Raw genomic sequence first — 17,359 nt, forward strand, 5'->3', positions numbered from 1 at the left:
CAGATGGTATCAGGATCAGATCTTGAGTATGTAACAGAGCACTTGGCTTCAGTGTCGTTGATGTGGATCCTTCAGCTCTTCTCAGATAAAAAACTGAGCCAAGGTCCATCCCCATGTGATGTATAAAACTGTTTCTGATCTGCAGCTTGCAGTGGGAGTGTGTGGATACCTAATGATCTCAGCCCATCAGAACCTGCACTAAGTTTTTTTTTAAATGACTAGGATTTAATATTCCTTAATAAAGGGGATTTTGTTATTTGATTTTGGCTGTTTGGCATGATGGATCATATCCACAATTCTAACAGGAATTCAGAGGTTGTTTCTTTGTATGGTAGTGACACTTAGGACCAAGTTTGAACACAGCAGGTGTAATTTTCTCATTTCATTGACTGTATCCCAGTTCCTGCTTTCTAGTCTACAGTAATAAGCAACTTATTTTAATGCTTGTTTTATTTTCATAGTTTGTGTTGTCTCTAGGAAGTTAAGATATGAAGTCTTTGGAGGGAGATGTTATTAATCATATAGTAGTTTCTTGAACCTGAATTTCTCCTCTGATTTTGCAGAAGCAGGCACTAAAACTTTACTATGTAATATGGTCTAAACTGAGATAATTGTTTGGGGGTGGTTTTTTTAGAATTCTGTTTCATTGCAGGATAAGCCTAAGTTTTTATGACTGTTGGAGTAGCCATAAAAACTTGATAGAAAGTACAGATTCAGGAAAATTAAGCCCATGCTGTTCCATTTGTCTGGTCGTTGTATAGACAGCAGCTTCCTGCATGGAGCCATCTCTGACCCTGTTGAGCTGTAACAGCTGCCACTTCCAATACTGGGGATGGTTTATAACAGTGATAATGTACCTTCCACTTCTAAAGCCTAAGCAAAACTGGTGTGTTCTGCTTTGACAGGCTGCTGTATAACAAAGTCTTTCCTAAGTACGTGGCTACAGTGATGCAAAGCTGGTGCAATTCTGGCTGTTGAGATTCTAAAGACAAAGAATATTTGAGACTGTTTTAATGCCAGTACAGAAAACTTGTCTTAAACCACAGGGAAAACTGTTCCTGTGCTGCAGAACCTGTGGCCAATTATAAACAGTGGTTCTGATTATCTAAAAAAGGCAAAGCCAACAAGGTTGCTGGTTGGTATTTTGGGACTGGAGAAAGACAGTAAAGACTGGAAGATGAACACATTTTGTGCTCAGTGTTTCAGCCATACCTGCAGTTCATTTGAACTCTGCTGAGAGCCCATTAAACACACAGACAGGTTTTACTTTTTTTTTTTTTTTTTAAAAAAAGGAAGTTTTGTGGCTGTTTTGGTTTTTTTTTTCCCCAGCTCCTTTATATGTGAAAAAAGGAAGTTAATTTGTCTGACCTGACGGTTCGTTCATATTTTGAATTACTTTGCTTGCTCGAGCTTCTTTTACATATGTCCCTCCTAACCTTATAGTGAAATAAAACCCCAAAAGTGTCTTGCTTTAGTGTGTACAGACAGTGCCTTGACAATGGCACTGTTCACATGGAGCATCCTGATGTGGTTATCCTTTTTGCTTTCTCTGATGTAGGCTCAGTTCTAACTCACTGCTTCACATGGCTGCTCTGAACAGAAGTGGCAGGTGGGAAAATGAACACACACTATGTCAAAGAGCATCTGGTCTGGGAGCAAGTAGACCATGCTCTTTTTACTACCAGCAAGAAATGATTATTCACAGCATGATTCTTCTGAGGTTAATAAGGATGGCGGTAGAAAGCTGGACTCTAATTTGAGTTTTTCTGATTGATTCTTAATGATATCTCACCCAGTGGTCAGTGGCATCCAATAAATGGCAGGCACTGCTGACCTTCCTTCCCTTTCTTGTTAAGTAATTTCAGCCCTATAACAGCAATAAGATCAGACAGGCAGCGAATTTCCTGGGTGGTAATTGCATTTCTGTGGTGGCTCAGATCTTCACCCTGCAGCATCCAGGCTCACAGCACACAAGCCACGTGGCTGACTCCACTTTGCAGTCTTCTGGCACCTGAGTGCTGCACTTCTACAGTGAGAAGGGCAAAATATTGTGCTGGTTTAATGACTCTGCATTTAAACACAGAAGTGAGAAGTAGATAAGTCTGATTTGACATATTGGCCTGCTGCCAAATCAGCATCGTGCATTTTTGCTTTAATGTGCTTCACAGTAAACTGAAATATCAGTGTCATTCTTTATTATGTAGGCCTGAAGCATATGTTAGCAAATTTGCTGCCATTTCCCCCGTGATTTCTTTTTCCCCCTCATATTTTTGGATCCTGGTTGTGCGGTGGGATTTTTTTCGGTGACATTTATTTACAAAAAACTAATTAGACTTGTTGCTCTCCATAGCCTTCTAACAGAGCTCTTAAGGACAAACTGCACTGCAAAATTGACATCGTGTCCTTGTTAAATAAGCTCCTGCTGAGTGGGCATGATTTACATATTGATTACTTCACTCTCTTGATTGCCCTTTTCGCAGCGAAACAGTGGGCAGGGAACAGTGGGGGAGCAGAGGTGTGAAATGAAAGGAGGGAATGCTGTGTTCTAGGTGAGACCCTGTTGGTTAAACAGGGCTCCCAAGCTTTGCCCCAGGTGGGGACAGACCCCACGTGCAGCAGGACAAAGGGCTCCTCACCACCTCTGACTTTCCTTTCTCCCCCAGCTGGTCCGGTACAGCTCCGAGGGGGTCCTGCAGCTGGGGCCCTTGGGCTCCACCGCCTTCCTGCCCGACTCCAAATGCCTGGTTGACGATGGGAAGGGCAGGACACCCACCCTGAAGAAGTGTGAAGATGTCCTGAGGCCAGCACAGAGGTTCTGGGATTTCACACAGGTATGGAAGAGCTCAGGGAGCCTTGCAGAGAATTATGTTTTAGAGGATATTCAATGAAAAACAAGGAGGTCTTTAGAGGACTGTACTAGGAATTCCCCCATATGCCTTTTAGAAATAGTTAAATATGTTTTCCATAGTTCATGTGCTACCCAGGAATATTATTATTATCATCATCACCATCATTATTATCATTATTATTATTATTATCATTATAATTATTATTATTCCTAGGAATTCTTTTATTAGGAGGAGGAATTTTGGAGTATGCTTTCCGGGAATTTTTAGTTATCTTGGATTGGAATATTCTCAATTTCTGTACTGATCGTCAAGATCGTGCTTGTAAATTTTTTTTTTTTGGGGTTTTTTTTTAGTGCCTAGGAATTTTTGGTGTTTCTAGAACTTTTTCTGGCACCTAGGAATTTTTAGATCTGGAGTTTTCAAATAACTTTTAGGACTTTCAAAAGCACTATTACAGTTTCTGGGGTTTCCTGTATCTTGAGCTCTGTAGGGATTCACTAGTGGTTTTTTAGAGATTTTCTAGTGATTTGGGGAGTATTTGTCCAATGAATTCTTAAATCTAGAATTACCAAGTTGTTTTGGTACTTTATATGTATTAGCTAGCTTCTCCTAGAAATTTCTAGCACTTTCTAAGGGCTTTTATCCCTTGATATATATGGAAATCTCCAGGCATTTTATCGTGCTTTCTACAGATTTGCAGATCTAGCACTGTTTTTCTTCTAGACTTTTTACCTTCCCTGTTCCTTCTAATCCTTTGGTCTTTTCTCTTGCTCCTTATTTTTTTTCCAGAATGGCCCAATCATCAGCAGAGACACTGGCCGTTGTCTAGAAGTGGAGATGTCGAAGGATGCAAATTTTGGGCTCAGATTGGTTGTACAGAGGTGCTCGGGGCAGAAATGGATGATTAGGAACTGGATAAAACACGGCAGACACTGACTGCTGGGGCTGGGCTGCCCCTCCTGCTGTTGTCCCTTGCTCAGTGTGCCATACCTTGCAAGGCATTTGTCTTAAAGCAAATTCGTTTGAACAGGTCTTGGCTCTCCAGAGTCCTCCTCAGTCGGGCATTCAAAGGAAAGAAAGAAGGAGAACAAAAAGCAGACACACACATGCCCTGTTTGACTCTTCCTTGCTCCAGTAGATGATGTGGGAAGCTTAACAAGAGTTTTCTGTTGATTTGGAAATCTTGTGAAGATCAGAACATGACAGGGAAGCGGATTCCTTAAGCTCTCCTAGAGGAATTAACAGACAGATCTTTCTATGATGAATTCAAAGGAGAGATCCCAATACTGCCTCATAAAGAGAGTTCTCTGATGGGTAGCTTTTTAGCTTTAAGTTTTTTGACTGGTGCACAACTCCTATGGTGAATAATCATGTGCCTTTTTTATTGTACTTCGTATAAAAGAGGACTGGAAAAATCCTACCTTTTCAGCATGTCTGGTTCATTGTACTAAACAAGAAGATCTGTAAATAACACTGGAAATATAATATAATATATGATGCATTTCAAGGTTGATTGTTTAGGAGTCTCTGTTTCTAGAGAGAGACTGTTCCGCAAATGTTTACAGGTGGTTCTCAACCTTCAAGCTGCTGAAAAGCAGCATTTTTAGAGACCTCTTCTAGATAGACACAGGTAAATGTTGAATAGGTAAAATAGCCACACACTCCGTTATATTGCCACGTTTTACATTTCTTGGCTGTGAAGGCATCACAATATAGCACTTGCATATTTAACTCTTCCGAGGCAGTAAATGTCCTGCTGGAGGGATGGATTTCAAGAGGTCTCTGTTGGCCCCCAAGCCCCGAGCAGGTGAGTGTGAGGTTCCCTTCCTGCCATGCTGTGCATGCAGGTGCCCTGCTGTTCTGTTCCAGGGGCTGCCTGGAAGCTGGATAGTCACTACTTCCAAAAATGAGTCGAGTGGCTTCGGTGCCACCCGTGGAATTTAAAAACTTGAATTTTCCAGTTTGTTCCCCATCCTGTGGAAATGTCAAATGTGAGCAAACACGCTTTGTGAGCACTCTCTGGACAGGGTTCCTGAGCAAGCCAGCGAAGGCTTTCCAGTATTTGAAAAACAAACACAAACCCAGTGATAAGAAGGCAAATTAGAGCAGCAGGTAGGGAGCGTATATAAATACCATTACTCTGAAATATGAATATTTTACTCTAGTTGACCCATTGACAGCATCTTTGTGAACCTGAATTTGATGATGTGTCCAGTGGTTCCTGCAGGATGTGTGCACAGGTGGCCAGAGCAGTGACAAGGTCTTACCCCAAAGTCTGTCAGAGCTGATGGCCACTGTCGACATCAGCGGGTTTTGGCTGTGGGTCCGTGTCAGGCAGATTTTCAGTGCAGATTTTCAGTACAGCAGATTCAGTCATATGTGAAGGAGAGACACAGATGGGATCTGTTCATTTCGCTGTTTAATATTTTATAGAACTTTAAAAAACAAAATTGCTTTGTTTTTCCTGAGCCAGGTAATTGCAGTCCCTGCGGTGCCGTGAGTCTGGGTGATCTGTTCCTTGAATAGCTTTTGCCATCCCTATTTCAAGGCATGCTGAACAAAATCGAATGGAAACAAAGTTAATTTTTCAAGGGCACGATATGTAATAAAATATTTACTTTTAACATGCAAAATCCATCAGTTCTTGTCAACTCTTGGTTAGTATGTGGAAAGCATATCACTGTATTTTGCCCTGATTTTATTTCTGAAACACAGCGTGCAAGATGCAACACAAAGCCAGTTCTCCTGGAGTTTATTTGGGGCTAATTGCTGATCTCTATTTATGTCGTGTGGGCCTGGTTACGCATGAATATATATAAAAGAATAATTCTGGCTGAGATTCTAGATATAAAAATGCTTCAAACTCTGTGTTTACGGTTAGTTGAACACAACCTTTTGAACAGTGTAATAGGACCTGCAGGGAGAATAGCATCTTTAATAAATCAAGGAATACAGTATAAAATCACGGACAATCTCAGTATTCAAGCCTTCCTGCAGGTCTGAACCAGGTAGGAAGCTTCAGGCTAAATATAGATTGGGAACAGCTGCCCTGCATTTAACCTCCTTATGTTGACTGTAGACAATTTAAAATTGCAGTTACCATCCATGGAGCAGCTGTTGAAAGCTTTGCACAGGAGTGTGTTTGCAAGTGACTTCTCATCTTCTGTCCAGACACAGTTTCCCCATTTTAAATTTTATGAAGGCTGTATTCTCCTTTTGTTTGCTCTGATGGAGTTTTGCTCCTTGAGGGAGGTGAGAAGGCAAAAGAAGGGAAAGATGATTTTACCAGATGAGCTTTTTGGGGAGTAACAGGTTATTCACACCATTTTTAGTCTTCCCAGTGAGTAAGTGCCAACTATATTATATGAACAAGGCTGGAAGTTGAAAGTAATTATATATCAAGGTGACTAGTAAATGCCTAACTCTTAGAGTTAGGGTAGAAGAAGGAAAGCAGGTTTTTGTGATAGATAAGTGGCTCTGAGATTTACAGACTAATATAAAAAAAATTCAGATAACTCTTAAAGGTGGAGTCGGTATTTTTTGTGATTGTCGTTTTTTTAAGATTTGCTGAAATAATTTCTTATATTTGCAAAGCACATCTGTTGGATTATTTTTACTTTAGTCTTTATCTGTATGAACCACTGCTTTGGCTGTGGTATTAACATGGTGACTCTGCATGTGAGAGGGTCTTAAATATTCTCTCATCAAAAGAATAATAATAAAAAAAGCCTTGAGTATTATCTGTTTTAACCAAAGCCTATGGTTCTTTTGTCAATATTTTACCCCTTAGTATTATCTGAAATCCTGCTTAATGTTGTGCAGATTTTCAGTCTTGTTTCCCACAGTGTAGCAGTTCTAGATACTGAAAAGTATTTAATGTAGTGCAATATGCCTTGTAGAGAAAATTCAGATCAAAGTCTTCATTTGCTATTTTGTTTGATTTGGGAGATTATGGAGCTAAATACTAGGTCAAAGGACAGAAGAACAGAAGGTGAGAAAGAACACAAGCCTAGCACATTGTTGTCAAAGGCAAAGCAGTAAAAATAGACTTTTCTGAGCATGTCAGGGTCCCTAAAATTTAGCTTGAGTCCTGTAGTAAAAAAACCTCTTTCTCCTTTGAGAGCTATAAACTGTTTTCCAAGCTGGATTTTACTTTTGGCTTGATTAAAGCTACTTGTTCCTCAGCCAAAATTTTCCTCTAGCTTTGCTGGCTCACTGGTTCCTGAGGAACAATATCCTCCAGTGGAAGCAGCTAAGAGAAAAAGAACTAAAGAAGGTGTTTTGGGAGGACCCAAGGGATTCCCTTGCAATTGTTTAAGACCTGTGTTGTGCTCACCCATGAGAACTCTTCAGGGCTCTTCCACATCCAAAAAGCCAAACTAAGGTTCCATAGAAGTGATCTAAAACCAAAACATGGAAACAAAACAATAGGTCTTCATACATATTTGGAACATGTTGAGCTATCTATCTCATTTCAGTGAATAATTTGGGGCTCACTGTGTCTGAAGGTGAGGCTTTCACAGTCCTTTGTTTATATTCCTTTTCATCAGCCTGCTCCTTTTTAAAACAGGATGGTCTAGTAGATGGTTTAGCAGATGAAAATCTCACTTGCCATGTGACAAGGGGTGTAATCTGTCTGACACAGGACAGCTGCAGTTTTAAGTACTTAAGCCAGAGCTAATAAGATTTAATGAAATAGCAGCAGTCCTAATCTGTTCTTTAGATCAATTACACAGCATGTAATTCCTTCAGCATCCAGGATTCATTTGAGATGGTTCATTAACAGACGTGCAGAAGCACATTATGGCCTGTTTAGGGATCCAGTGAGTTGGGTTGTAGGAAGAACTTTAATAGAAGTTGTGGTTCAGAGGCACTTTGGCATATTATCCTCCAGTTAGGACACAAATAGCTTTGGTTTTCGTTAAAGGCTTGAGCAGGAAGAACAACTGTCAGAATTCACTTGACTGAAGATGTCTCTAACAATGATGTTCCATTTCTGGCTGCTGCTGTTTTGACTGCCTGCTTCTTAGTGCTGATCAAAGCCCATGGCAGAGGTCATGCCACAGACCAAAGATGGTATTGCAGTTTAGAAGGTCTATAACAAGCTGGACAGAAACCAAGGAATGATCAGGTCTTCACATGTCTCTAGATCTGCACGTCACCACAGTAAACTTAATATCATGTTCTCTTTGGAAAGAATCCCAAACTTAATAAATGTGTGTATTGCTTTCATCAGGAAGAGCTGTTCAAGAGACCAGCCATACAATTTGATGTTCTTTTTCTGTGTGTGACATTAGTGGACTTAAGGTGAGAGCTCTAATTACTGAATAGATGGAAAATACCTTAAGTGGCACCATGGTCTACTGAAGTATGTGCATCACACATTTATAGTTTCCTGTGTGGTAACCAGGATGTTCTTGAAACACTAAGGCACTGAGTGTATTCTGCCAGAGATGGAATCTGCTCACCCAGGGAACTAAGGGAACTCAAGGAATAAATACTGAAATTATACAGTTAATAATTATCAGTGAATGTGGCACAAAGTGCATCAATATTTACATCTTCTCCAAAACATAATGAATTAGTTTCAGATACTTCCTTAACAATCTCCGTGTTCCTATAAAGATGTGGGATGCTTGTGCTGTGTGAAGATTTCTGCTGTGTCTTTACAATGCCCCAGCCATCAATGACATTAGAAGAAGAGATATACAGTGACTTTAGTACATTGTAATGGATTTCAGAATGGTTTCACAAATACATTGACTTATATGACAAAACCATTAATGACTTGTAACTAAAGGTGTTGAGTTGAGAGGTTGTCCTAAGTAAAAAAAAATGTTTCTTTTCCAAGAATGCTTACTTTAAAAAAACACCCAGTGAAGCAATATATGGCAACCTGCTTTTGAAGAAGTTAATTTCTGAATCAAGAGCATTCTTCAAAAACGTGTAGAAGCACTGGTTACTTTTCATAGCATTACAGTTTCCTGTTGGCCACCAACAAGTGTTGTGCAGTTTTCAAACTCTTTGTAATGTTTAATTAAGAAAAAAAAAATAATGCAGCAACTAGAATGCAAGTTGTGACTGCGAATAATTTTTCATTATGTGGCACATCATCAAATCAATTTGTATTCACACTCAAAAAGTTAATAAATTACTATGCATTTTACTGCTGACATGAGCTGCATGTTTTATCATTGTATGTTTGGACAGTTGTATTAAAATTCAAAGTTGTCACACAAAGGAAAACGAGAAGAGCAAAGCATATGTGCATTTTAAAATTTACATTGCACATAATCTGTTCTGAAAGGTAGTCAGCCCATTTCTGAGAAGAGCACAGCAGACTGTGAGCTGTTCTGAAGCAGAATGATCCCTTCATTTTGTCTCTTCCCCTAATTTCTCAAGGTAAGGACTTCCCAAGCCAGAGGCTGTACACACCAACCTTACCACTAGGTTTAACAACAAAAGTGGGCCTGTGTGTTTCTAATCCACTTACACCTCTGGATGCCACAACATCCTGCTGTAATAAAGCACAATTGCTGCAAGTCAGCATTGCTGCCTTTCATTCCATAGGATGCCCTGTAGTTCTCTTATGGTGAAAAACTGTGAATAACTGCTGCCAACTCTTTTTTAACACCCTTCTTAGTTTGACCTCTGTCATCCTGTTCTAAAATATATTTCTGAACTGGGTGTCATGCTTTTTTAGTATCACTGTCAAACAAGTTTGTAACTGTGCAAGCAGATGCTCTGTGTCATCCCCGGGACAGGGTGACAGCAGGGTGAGAACCGATCGGGTTCCTGAGCTGCTGCCGTGGTGTAAAACATACATGGCTGGTTTTAACATTGATTTTGGATCTCAGCCAGGCTGTATCTCCTCTGTTAGTGTGTGTGACAAAGTGTGCAGTTTGTGATCAAAGAGCACAGAGCATCTGAGAAGGGGTGCAACACCACCTTCATTTGCCCTGCGAGGAAGAGCTCCCGGCCCTGCTGCTCCTGCTGGGAGGAGGCCGTGGGGTGACCAGGCTGGGACATGTTGCCATATTCCTGGCTCTCTTGCACCCCTCTGGTTCAGCAGAGTGCAGTGGGGGAGACCTGAGTGCACCAGCTTTCTCCTTCCCCATTTCTCCAAGGGCAGTGACGGACCCAGTGGGAGAGCAGCTGCTGAGCGACTGCCTGGTTTACCCAGGGCAGGTGGGGCTGGCTGTAGGCTTCAGGTGGGTAACAACACAAGCAGCCTCAAGAGGAGTGGCCTGGCACAGCCTGGGCAAATTTATCTCCATCTCCAGGATGAGTCTATTTTAGGGTGAGGCATTTCCTCCTAACTCCACGCTGAGGGCTCTGCGAAGGGATGCTGCTCTGTTCCAAGCCAAGGCATTCTGTAGGCTCAGCTTCCTATTATCATCAAGCCAACATTTCTTGGAAGGAGAAACCTCACCTTTAAAGGTACCATATGCTTGCTAGAATGAATGTTCTGTGAATAATATCCAGCAAAATTAGGTTCATATAAATATTTTGTCAGTAGTTCTGCATCTGACAACGGTTGCACTGTAGAAGTTATCCCAAATCTCAGATTTTTCACTGTGAAGAATGTATTCTGTGGATGTAGCCACCCTTCTCCTTTTTTTGCTCAATAAATCTTCATGAATCAACCGTGAATCATTAATATGTGCCTGTAACTGAGCAATGAGTGGCAGTGATAATGATTTTTTAGCCTGTACGTGGCTGGCTTGGCTGTTTTTTGTTTGGTTTTGGCTGTTTGTTGTTACTGCAATGTCATTGAGCACCTGCATTAGTTAGAGTTGCCTTTGAATCCTGACTGGGTCCAATCTGGAAAGCACAACCTGACACACAGCAGTTCACCCTGGGTTCTTCACGTGAATAACTGAGCTCCAATAAAGAAATTTTAATCAGGATTCAGGAAAGGTTTTTCTGCTTTTGCAGTTTATGACAGTGAAATCTGCCTAATCTGTTGACAGAGCTCCAAAACACACAGGTCAGTGCTGTGGTGTGTTAGCAATGAAACATTTGCCAAAACCTATTGAAATTCCCCGTGCACTTCAAGCACTGGCATTCTGTGCAGAAACTGCTGCCACCTATCAGCAAGGAGGAGGAAATCAAGCAGTAAAATGATGTGTTTAAATTGAATAAATGGCACCTTCCATTGCAAAGCTGCTTGTTTTGTGTTAAAAAGCAATTAGCAAGATGTTGGGACTGTTCAGGATGATTCTGGGTTAGTGAGGTGCTGACCTGGCCACTCTCATCCTGCAGGGAAGGTCTGGGCTAGACAAGCCCTGGGTGCTCTGGTCTTGCTGGCCAAAGGTTGGGGTATGAGGTGAGAATCTGCATCAAGGGTGCAAATTCAAGTAAAAGCAGATCAGCTGAGGTCCAGCTCACCAAAGGGAAGTAGTTAAATATTTTTGTGAATCTGAACCTAAATAACTTTGGTTCCAGTTTTTCTCCTTTTGGATGGTATAAGTCATTTTGAGTTGCTCTTGAGAGCAGAGTGTAGGCTCACTGAAGTGACACAGGTGTTTTGAAAGTGTTTTCCCTTGTTTTTTGGAAAGGTACATTGTGGCTGATAAGCCTGTTGGAGTTTTTGGTTTTTTTTTTAAATACTCAGAATACATCCAGCAAGTCCAAGCCATGTTTTTTTCTCTCACAATCTCAGACTATCATAATACTGAGGCCCAGGCTGCTGCATTGTGCCTTCTTTTTCTGAAGAGAAATGAAGTTCAAAGCTCCAGTGGGCTCCTGAGGGGCAGTGAGGGATTTGTGTTATGTTCAGCCTTATCAGAAAAAAAGTCAGGACACTTTTCATCTCTTAGGAGCCTGCTTTCTGTTTTGATCCTGGAGCCAAAGCTCCTTTCTTAAGTCTGAATCAGAGACCCTTTTTGCTATCCATCAGACCAGGGTGACACGAGGCTTTTCTCCTTCTTTATACCAGGGTTTAGTAGAAAGGGACTCTGTGTAACTATTAAACCTATTCAAAAACCTTAGAATTCTAATTTTTTTGAAGCAAATTTTTAATTTCTTTGCCTGAACACAAGTCCAAAAGAAAGAATTTTTAAGTTGTTTTTCTTTTTTTCTTTTCCTATAAAATGCATTGACAAATGAATGTGTGATAAATGTAGTCTGAGGTAAACCCAGCATCAAATCTGTGTCTCACAGAATTGTTCTTTCACACACCAGCTAAAGATTCAGCTCAAGTAAGTAGAAAAATGATAGCTGCTTAGAAAAATTGTGCTCTTCATCAGTTAATTTATTCCAGGCCTGAGGACTTCATGAAAATCTGGAGGTCTAATGTGCCATGTATACATATAGTGTGTGTATTAATAAGAGACATTCTGAAAGCTCATCTTCCTCCTCTTGTTAATGTGCTAATGTTCTGTATAAATATCAGTGTGACATGTATCACAGAGCTTTCATGTCACATAGAAACCAAACAGCAGAAGAGCATCAGCACTGACATGAGAGTGGAAAAGGAGATGAGAGGTAATGAGTGATTGGATTTAAACTATTTTAAGTGTATTTTTACAGTCTGCAACTCCACTATCCATCCTTCCCTCCCTTCCCCAAGGTGAGACTCCTGCTGCCAGAACTGAGAAGTTCTGTTCTGGTGGTGTTTTGTTGTACCTTATCACATAAAACAAATGTTTTTCCAAAAGCTTTCTTACATGAAGGCAGTGAAGTAAATCTAATCTCTTAACGTTTAGCCCAGCCTCACAGAAGGGCAAAGAGGACTCACTTTGGCTTGGATGGCATTTATGGTCTGCAGGCAGCTCATGGATAGGAAAAGGCAGCACGCTGTTCTCTGTAGGGTATACAATCTGAAACAATTTTATCAGAACTGCTAGATAGAGATCTTAATAAGCTGGAGTTAAACAACCAGGGTTTTTTATCTTGGAGGCAAAAAAAAAAATAAAAGAAACAGTCCATTTAAAATTCACCATATGCACAGCAACTTGCAGTTAGTAATTAAATTCTCACAACATCTTTCCACAGTGCCAGGCAGAGCATATTGGCTTAGGTTGGCCTGGTTGTCGAGTGTGAACCAAAATGATTTCTAACAGCAATCAAATCCATTTTGAAGCGTGCTCATAAAAAATGCTAGCTCAGAGGCTCAAAGCAATAATGATTCATGTATTAGCAAATGAACCTGTCCTTTGTAAGCTAGGCCCTGAAATGTAATAAGGGATCAGTTCAAGGAAAGAAAGGAGTGTATTTATTAAGATGCTGAGGGGTAATATTTTGTGATGGGAGTTTGGGGTGACACCTGTTCATCATCTGTGGAGTAGCTGTGGATTGAGGTGTTGGACTGACCTCTAGAAGCCAGCCTCTGTCAAGGATGCCTTTATGAAATCTATGTCCACAGAAGGATTTAGGAAATGTACGTGCCAGAATCCCTCTGTCCCGTGGTGGTACCCAAGGTAAGCTCTTTGGTCCACGTGTGAGCCAGACTGGGAAGAGAAGGTAAAAACAGCTGTCCTGTATCTCCTGTGCTGGGAGGATGAACCCCTCTGGTCAGGAAAGACCTGTGTGTGAGACCTGGGAGGTTTCAGATAAATAATGCAGCTCCTTTCCACTACAACTTCTGGAGGTGCCCAAAGAACACTCTGAGGAGATTGTGAATTTACAAAAAATAATAATAATCTCCCCTGGAGCCTAACAACATGAGCATGGCCAGACACCTCCTTTCTTCCCTGTTTTGACCATGAAAGAGGGGTCACATTCTCCCTCCCCCTGAATGCTCATCATGCTGGTCCTGGCACTCAGGCTGGAGTTCTGACTTGGTGAGTCACAGAAATGTGAGGTCCCAGGCAACCCCTGGACTGGGTTCAGCCATCATTTATTCCTGTGCTCTCAGGCAGAGCACCAACAGTAAGAAAATGGGAACCAGAGAGGAGAAACAGTGTGGAAAAAGAATCAGTAAGGACTCGGGTATTTTATGGGAGAAGAAAAGTCTTAAATAAATATCCGCACAGAACTCCCACTCCATGAATCTGAGATGATGGTCCATTTTATCCCACTGCTTTTAATTTGTTGCCCAAGGCCACTCAGCTACTGGCATTTAGTGAATCAGGGATGAAGGGGACAGCAGTACAGCTTGCAGACTTCAGAGAGCTGTGACCTTTCCAAGCTCCACATATAAAATCTGCCGATCTCACGGCGAGCGAACAAGCCCGGGCGCCGCAGGCAGAAACCACAAACCCCACCACTGCCACCATCTGCAGAATCAACACCTCATTAAACCCAGCCCCAGCCTGCCCTCGGGTTGTGGGACAGGGCTGTGCCCCAAGGTTTGGGGGGGTTATGGCTTGAACCCCACCAGGGAACCATGAGCGCTTGGAAACCAGGGCTCCGGCAAGAGGCTGCCCAGGGCTTTCATTAAAACAGGCTCTGCTTATTCTCCATGGGGTGTGGGCTAGAGCAGTCCTAATGCACTTCATACACTGAATTCACTTTTCTAGCATTCAGGTATGTTTGTTTTCCTTCCTAAAGCTTGTGTGTGTCTCTGTTCCTAATGCTGTTTTAAACCCTGTGGTGTAATATCCCTGTCATTTCCCTGCAGTCACATCCACGTTCCTACAGGGGCTTTGGATGCAAAGCAACCTTTAGTCACATAAAGCTTGAGAAAATAAAATCAAATTCTTCCTGAATTTCTTCCCTCTCCCCAAACATTCATGATGGTTTCAAACTGAGCAACCTGATACTGGCAGAGCCTGGAATTTTCTCGCATGAGGTGCTGCTGGGAGATATGAGGCAGAGATTTAATCAAGACGAGGGGCAGCTATCAGAGCAGGTTGTCATGCCCAGAAAACCTCAAATTATTCACTAATTATCTGTCTAGGCTGCAGGGGAATAAATAAATAATGACTTCAGATGACTGGGCTAGAGATAATTCCAGTTGTAACAAGTTTGCAGGCTGGGGGTTTTCTCGTGGTGTGCTGGAGGTGCAATAAATGAGCAGTGGGTTTGCTCAGGGGTGGGCTGTGAGTCCCGTGGGCTCTGCAGAAGTGGAATCCAAGCTCAAGGTGGGCACTTCAGAGGAGGTGACTCCAGGTCATTACCTGCCTCCTGACAGGGCTGTGTAATGATGTGTGGCCGGGCATCTGTTCTTTTTCTTCTCCTCTCCCTTGCTGTGTGGTGGTGTGTTTAATCACAGGAAAGGAAAACAGTTTGGGGGAAGCAGGCTTTGTCCTCACCTTCACCTTGCAAACGGAGGGAAATGCTGACAAGAAGGTGCTTTTCGAGTCAAGACGTTAAGAAATGTTGTTCAGAGCTGTAAATTCCTGGAGCTGTGATCAAACCAGATTATGCTAATGCACGTGAGTGAAGAATAATGCCAGGGAATGTTTTAAAACGGATTGATTTAACCCTCAGACCACCTTAGAGCAGCGGACTGTAAAAAAATACATCCAGACATTTTGGCTCCTGAAGGCTTTCTTTTTAGAGAAGAGGATTTGACCCTGTATCCTTCAAGTTTGCTCAGGTTTTACTACCTTTGGCACTAGCATCTCCCACAGCCTTAGCTATACCTTGCAAAAATACCAAGAAGAAATAAGAGGCTCTTCCCTTGCTGAAGCCAGTCACGGGCATGGCTATGGCAATTTTTAACAGTACTTCCATTTTCCGTAAAAATACCATTTTTAATAGTAAAGTTGGCAAAAAATGGTTTAAAAAGAGGGGTTTTAAACTTGTAAAAATACCATTTTTAATTGCAGTTCTCCTCCATTAAATGAAGTCAGTCCTCAGTGCCTGTAATCAACTGTAATTCCATACTCAGTCTGAACTTGGGAGCTCTTTACTTTTTAATAATACCTTCCTGTTTATAAATACACTCAAGGTACCATATTGCTGCAGAATGTTGATTTGCTTGTGTTAGTAATCGCTTTCTCCTTCTGAGACTGAAAGCCAAACTGAAGCCAGGATTTGCTTGTCCAAAGATGATTTTTAATTAAATTACTGAGATGTCTCAGGTGAGATGAATTTAGTGTCTCATTGTCTCTTCAGCTTTAAATGGAGACTTGTTAACAAAGTGTTTGAGAAGGGAATGGGTGGTTGTTACAGCTTTGAGTGGATGCTGAGATTTTTTTTTTTTTTTGGTCGATGATTTCATCTGTAAGAATTGGTTGAAGTGTTTTGCACGTCATTAAAAATAGATTTGGATCAAAGTTTTTTAAAATTGCAAAATTTACAAGCTCTTGTATTAAACTTGTGAAGCTCGTGGGAAAAATGCAGCACTTGGTTTGGAAGGGGGGGAAAACAGCCAAAGAAAAAAAGACAAGTCTTTCAGAGCAGTGGGAAAAAAGTCAGACTGGAATGTCCAACAGAAATGGTGGACTCTATAAATGTCTTTGTGTCTGCTTTTTTTTTCCCTTTGTCTTGCAGAAGAAAGCAGCAGCAAAATTTCACTTATTTATTGCGTACATAGGGATTATTTTCTTGAATAAAATTATCAATACTTCCAAAATGAGCTTCTAGTTGTGTGTGTATATATATATATGTTTGATATTTAGATAGGAATCTTACATGATTGAAAAGTCTGACATGTGAAGAAGTTACCACCTCTGTGTTTTGAAAACTGTTATGTGCAAGATGTGCAGCACCTTTCTCTCTGAACTCTGAGCTCACAGTGCCCTTGGGTGATTCTGATGATGTTAAAGCCCAGCTGAACAGGCTGTGTTGGGAATGTTAGTGCTGCTGGTGCACTCCAGTGATGGTGGCCTTTGAATTCCACCAGAGAAAGTCCCTTTACATCAGCCAGGATCGTATTGATGATGGCACACATTCACAGACAGCAAATTTGAGTGAAAGGAAGGTGGGGGGAAAAAAAGCTATTATTTCAGCTGGGGTGTGCACCTTTAATCTGGTATTAAGAAGAAGAATACTAATGACAAGTAAAGTACCACTGCATTACTTTGTCCCAGAGTGCTGTGACCAACAGGGCCTGCAAAGAAGGGTAAGATGTAGCCTTAATTTTGCATATATGGAAGACAAGCAAGGAATGAACCAGAGAGACTTGAAGCACTTAGTTTTTTGCCTGTTGGAACAGAGCAAGATGTAACTACCTTCTTGTTTCCAGCAGTTCTTAGGCCTCCAACACAGGAGACAGATAAGCTGCCAGGAGGGGAACTTGAAGGCATAAACCTCAAGCACGTCATGTTGTGACAGCTGTGCTTAAATGAACAGACTGTGTTCAGCTGCTTGCCTGAAGACTGATGGGAAGATGCCTCAGTGTGTCCAGCAGTAAAGTATTTCCACAGGGGCAGAAGGCATTCCCTGGAGTGCCTGCATCATGCTATGCAACCATCCTTCGTCTGGAAAGCCCAGGTTTCTGTGGATTAACCCAGTGTTGAACCTGCAGCCTCCTCTGGAATGGTTGTTTCTGTGGGATAATTTATGCAGGCAGGGATTTTGTTGCCTGAGCTGTACAGAGATGAGTACCTGCTGAATCTAGTGGCCTCCACCTCTTGCATGACAATGTGGTCCCTCTGATTCCAACACCAAAGCCT

At 41.6% G+C, this 17,359-nt stretch overlaps 1 protein-coding gene across 3 annotated transcripts in view; it reads left to right on the forward strand.

Moving 5' to 3' along the window:
- The window catches only part of GALNT9 (polypeptide N-acetylgalactosaminyltransferase 9), a 135,738-nt gene extending 126,716 nt beyond the window's left edge, over window positions 1-9,022 (forward strand). For all 3 annotated transcript variants that reach the window (XM_027652242.1, XM_027652243.1, XM_027652244.1), the window contains 2 exons: window positions 2,664-2,831; window positions 3,639-9,022. In XM_027652242.1, the coding sequence (XP_027508043.1) occupies window positions 2,664-2,831; window positions 3,639-3,785 (315 nt within the window). In that variant the 3' untranslated portion in view covers window positions 3,786-9,022. The remainder of the gene's footprint in view (window positions 1-2,663; window positions 2,832-3,638) is intronic.
- Window positions 9,023-17,359: the final 8,337 nt, after the last annotated feature.

The sequence above is a fragment of the Corapipo altera genome, unplaced genomic scaffold (assembly GCF_003945725.1).
Source record: "Corapipo altera isolate COAL_440 unplaced genomic scaffold, ASM394572v1 67, whole genome shotgun sequence".
Lineage (NCBI taxonomy): Eukaryota > Metazoa > Chordata > Aves > Passeriformes > Pipridae > Corapipo > Corapipo altera.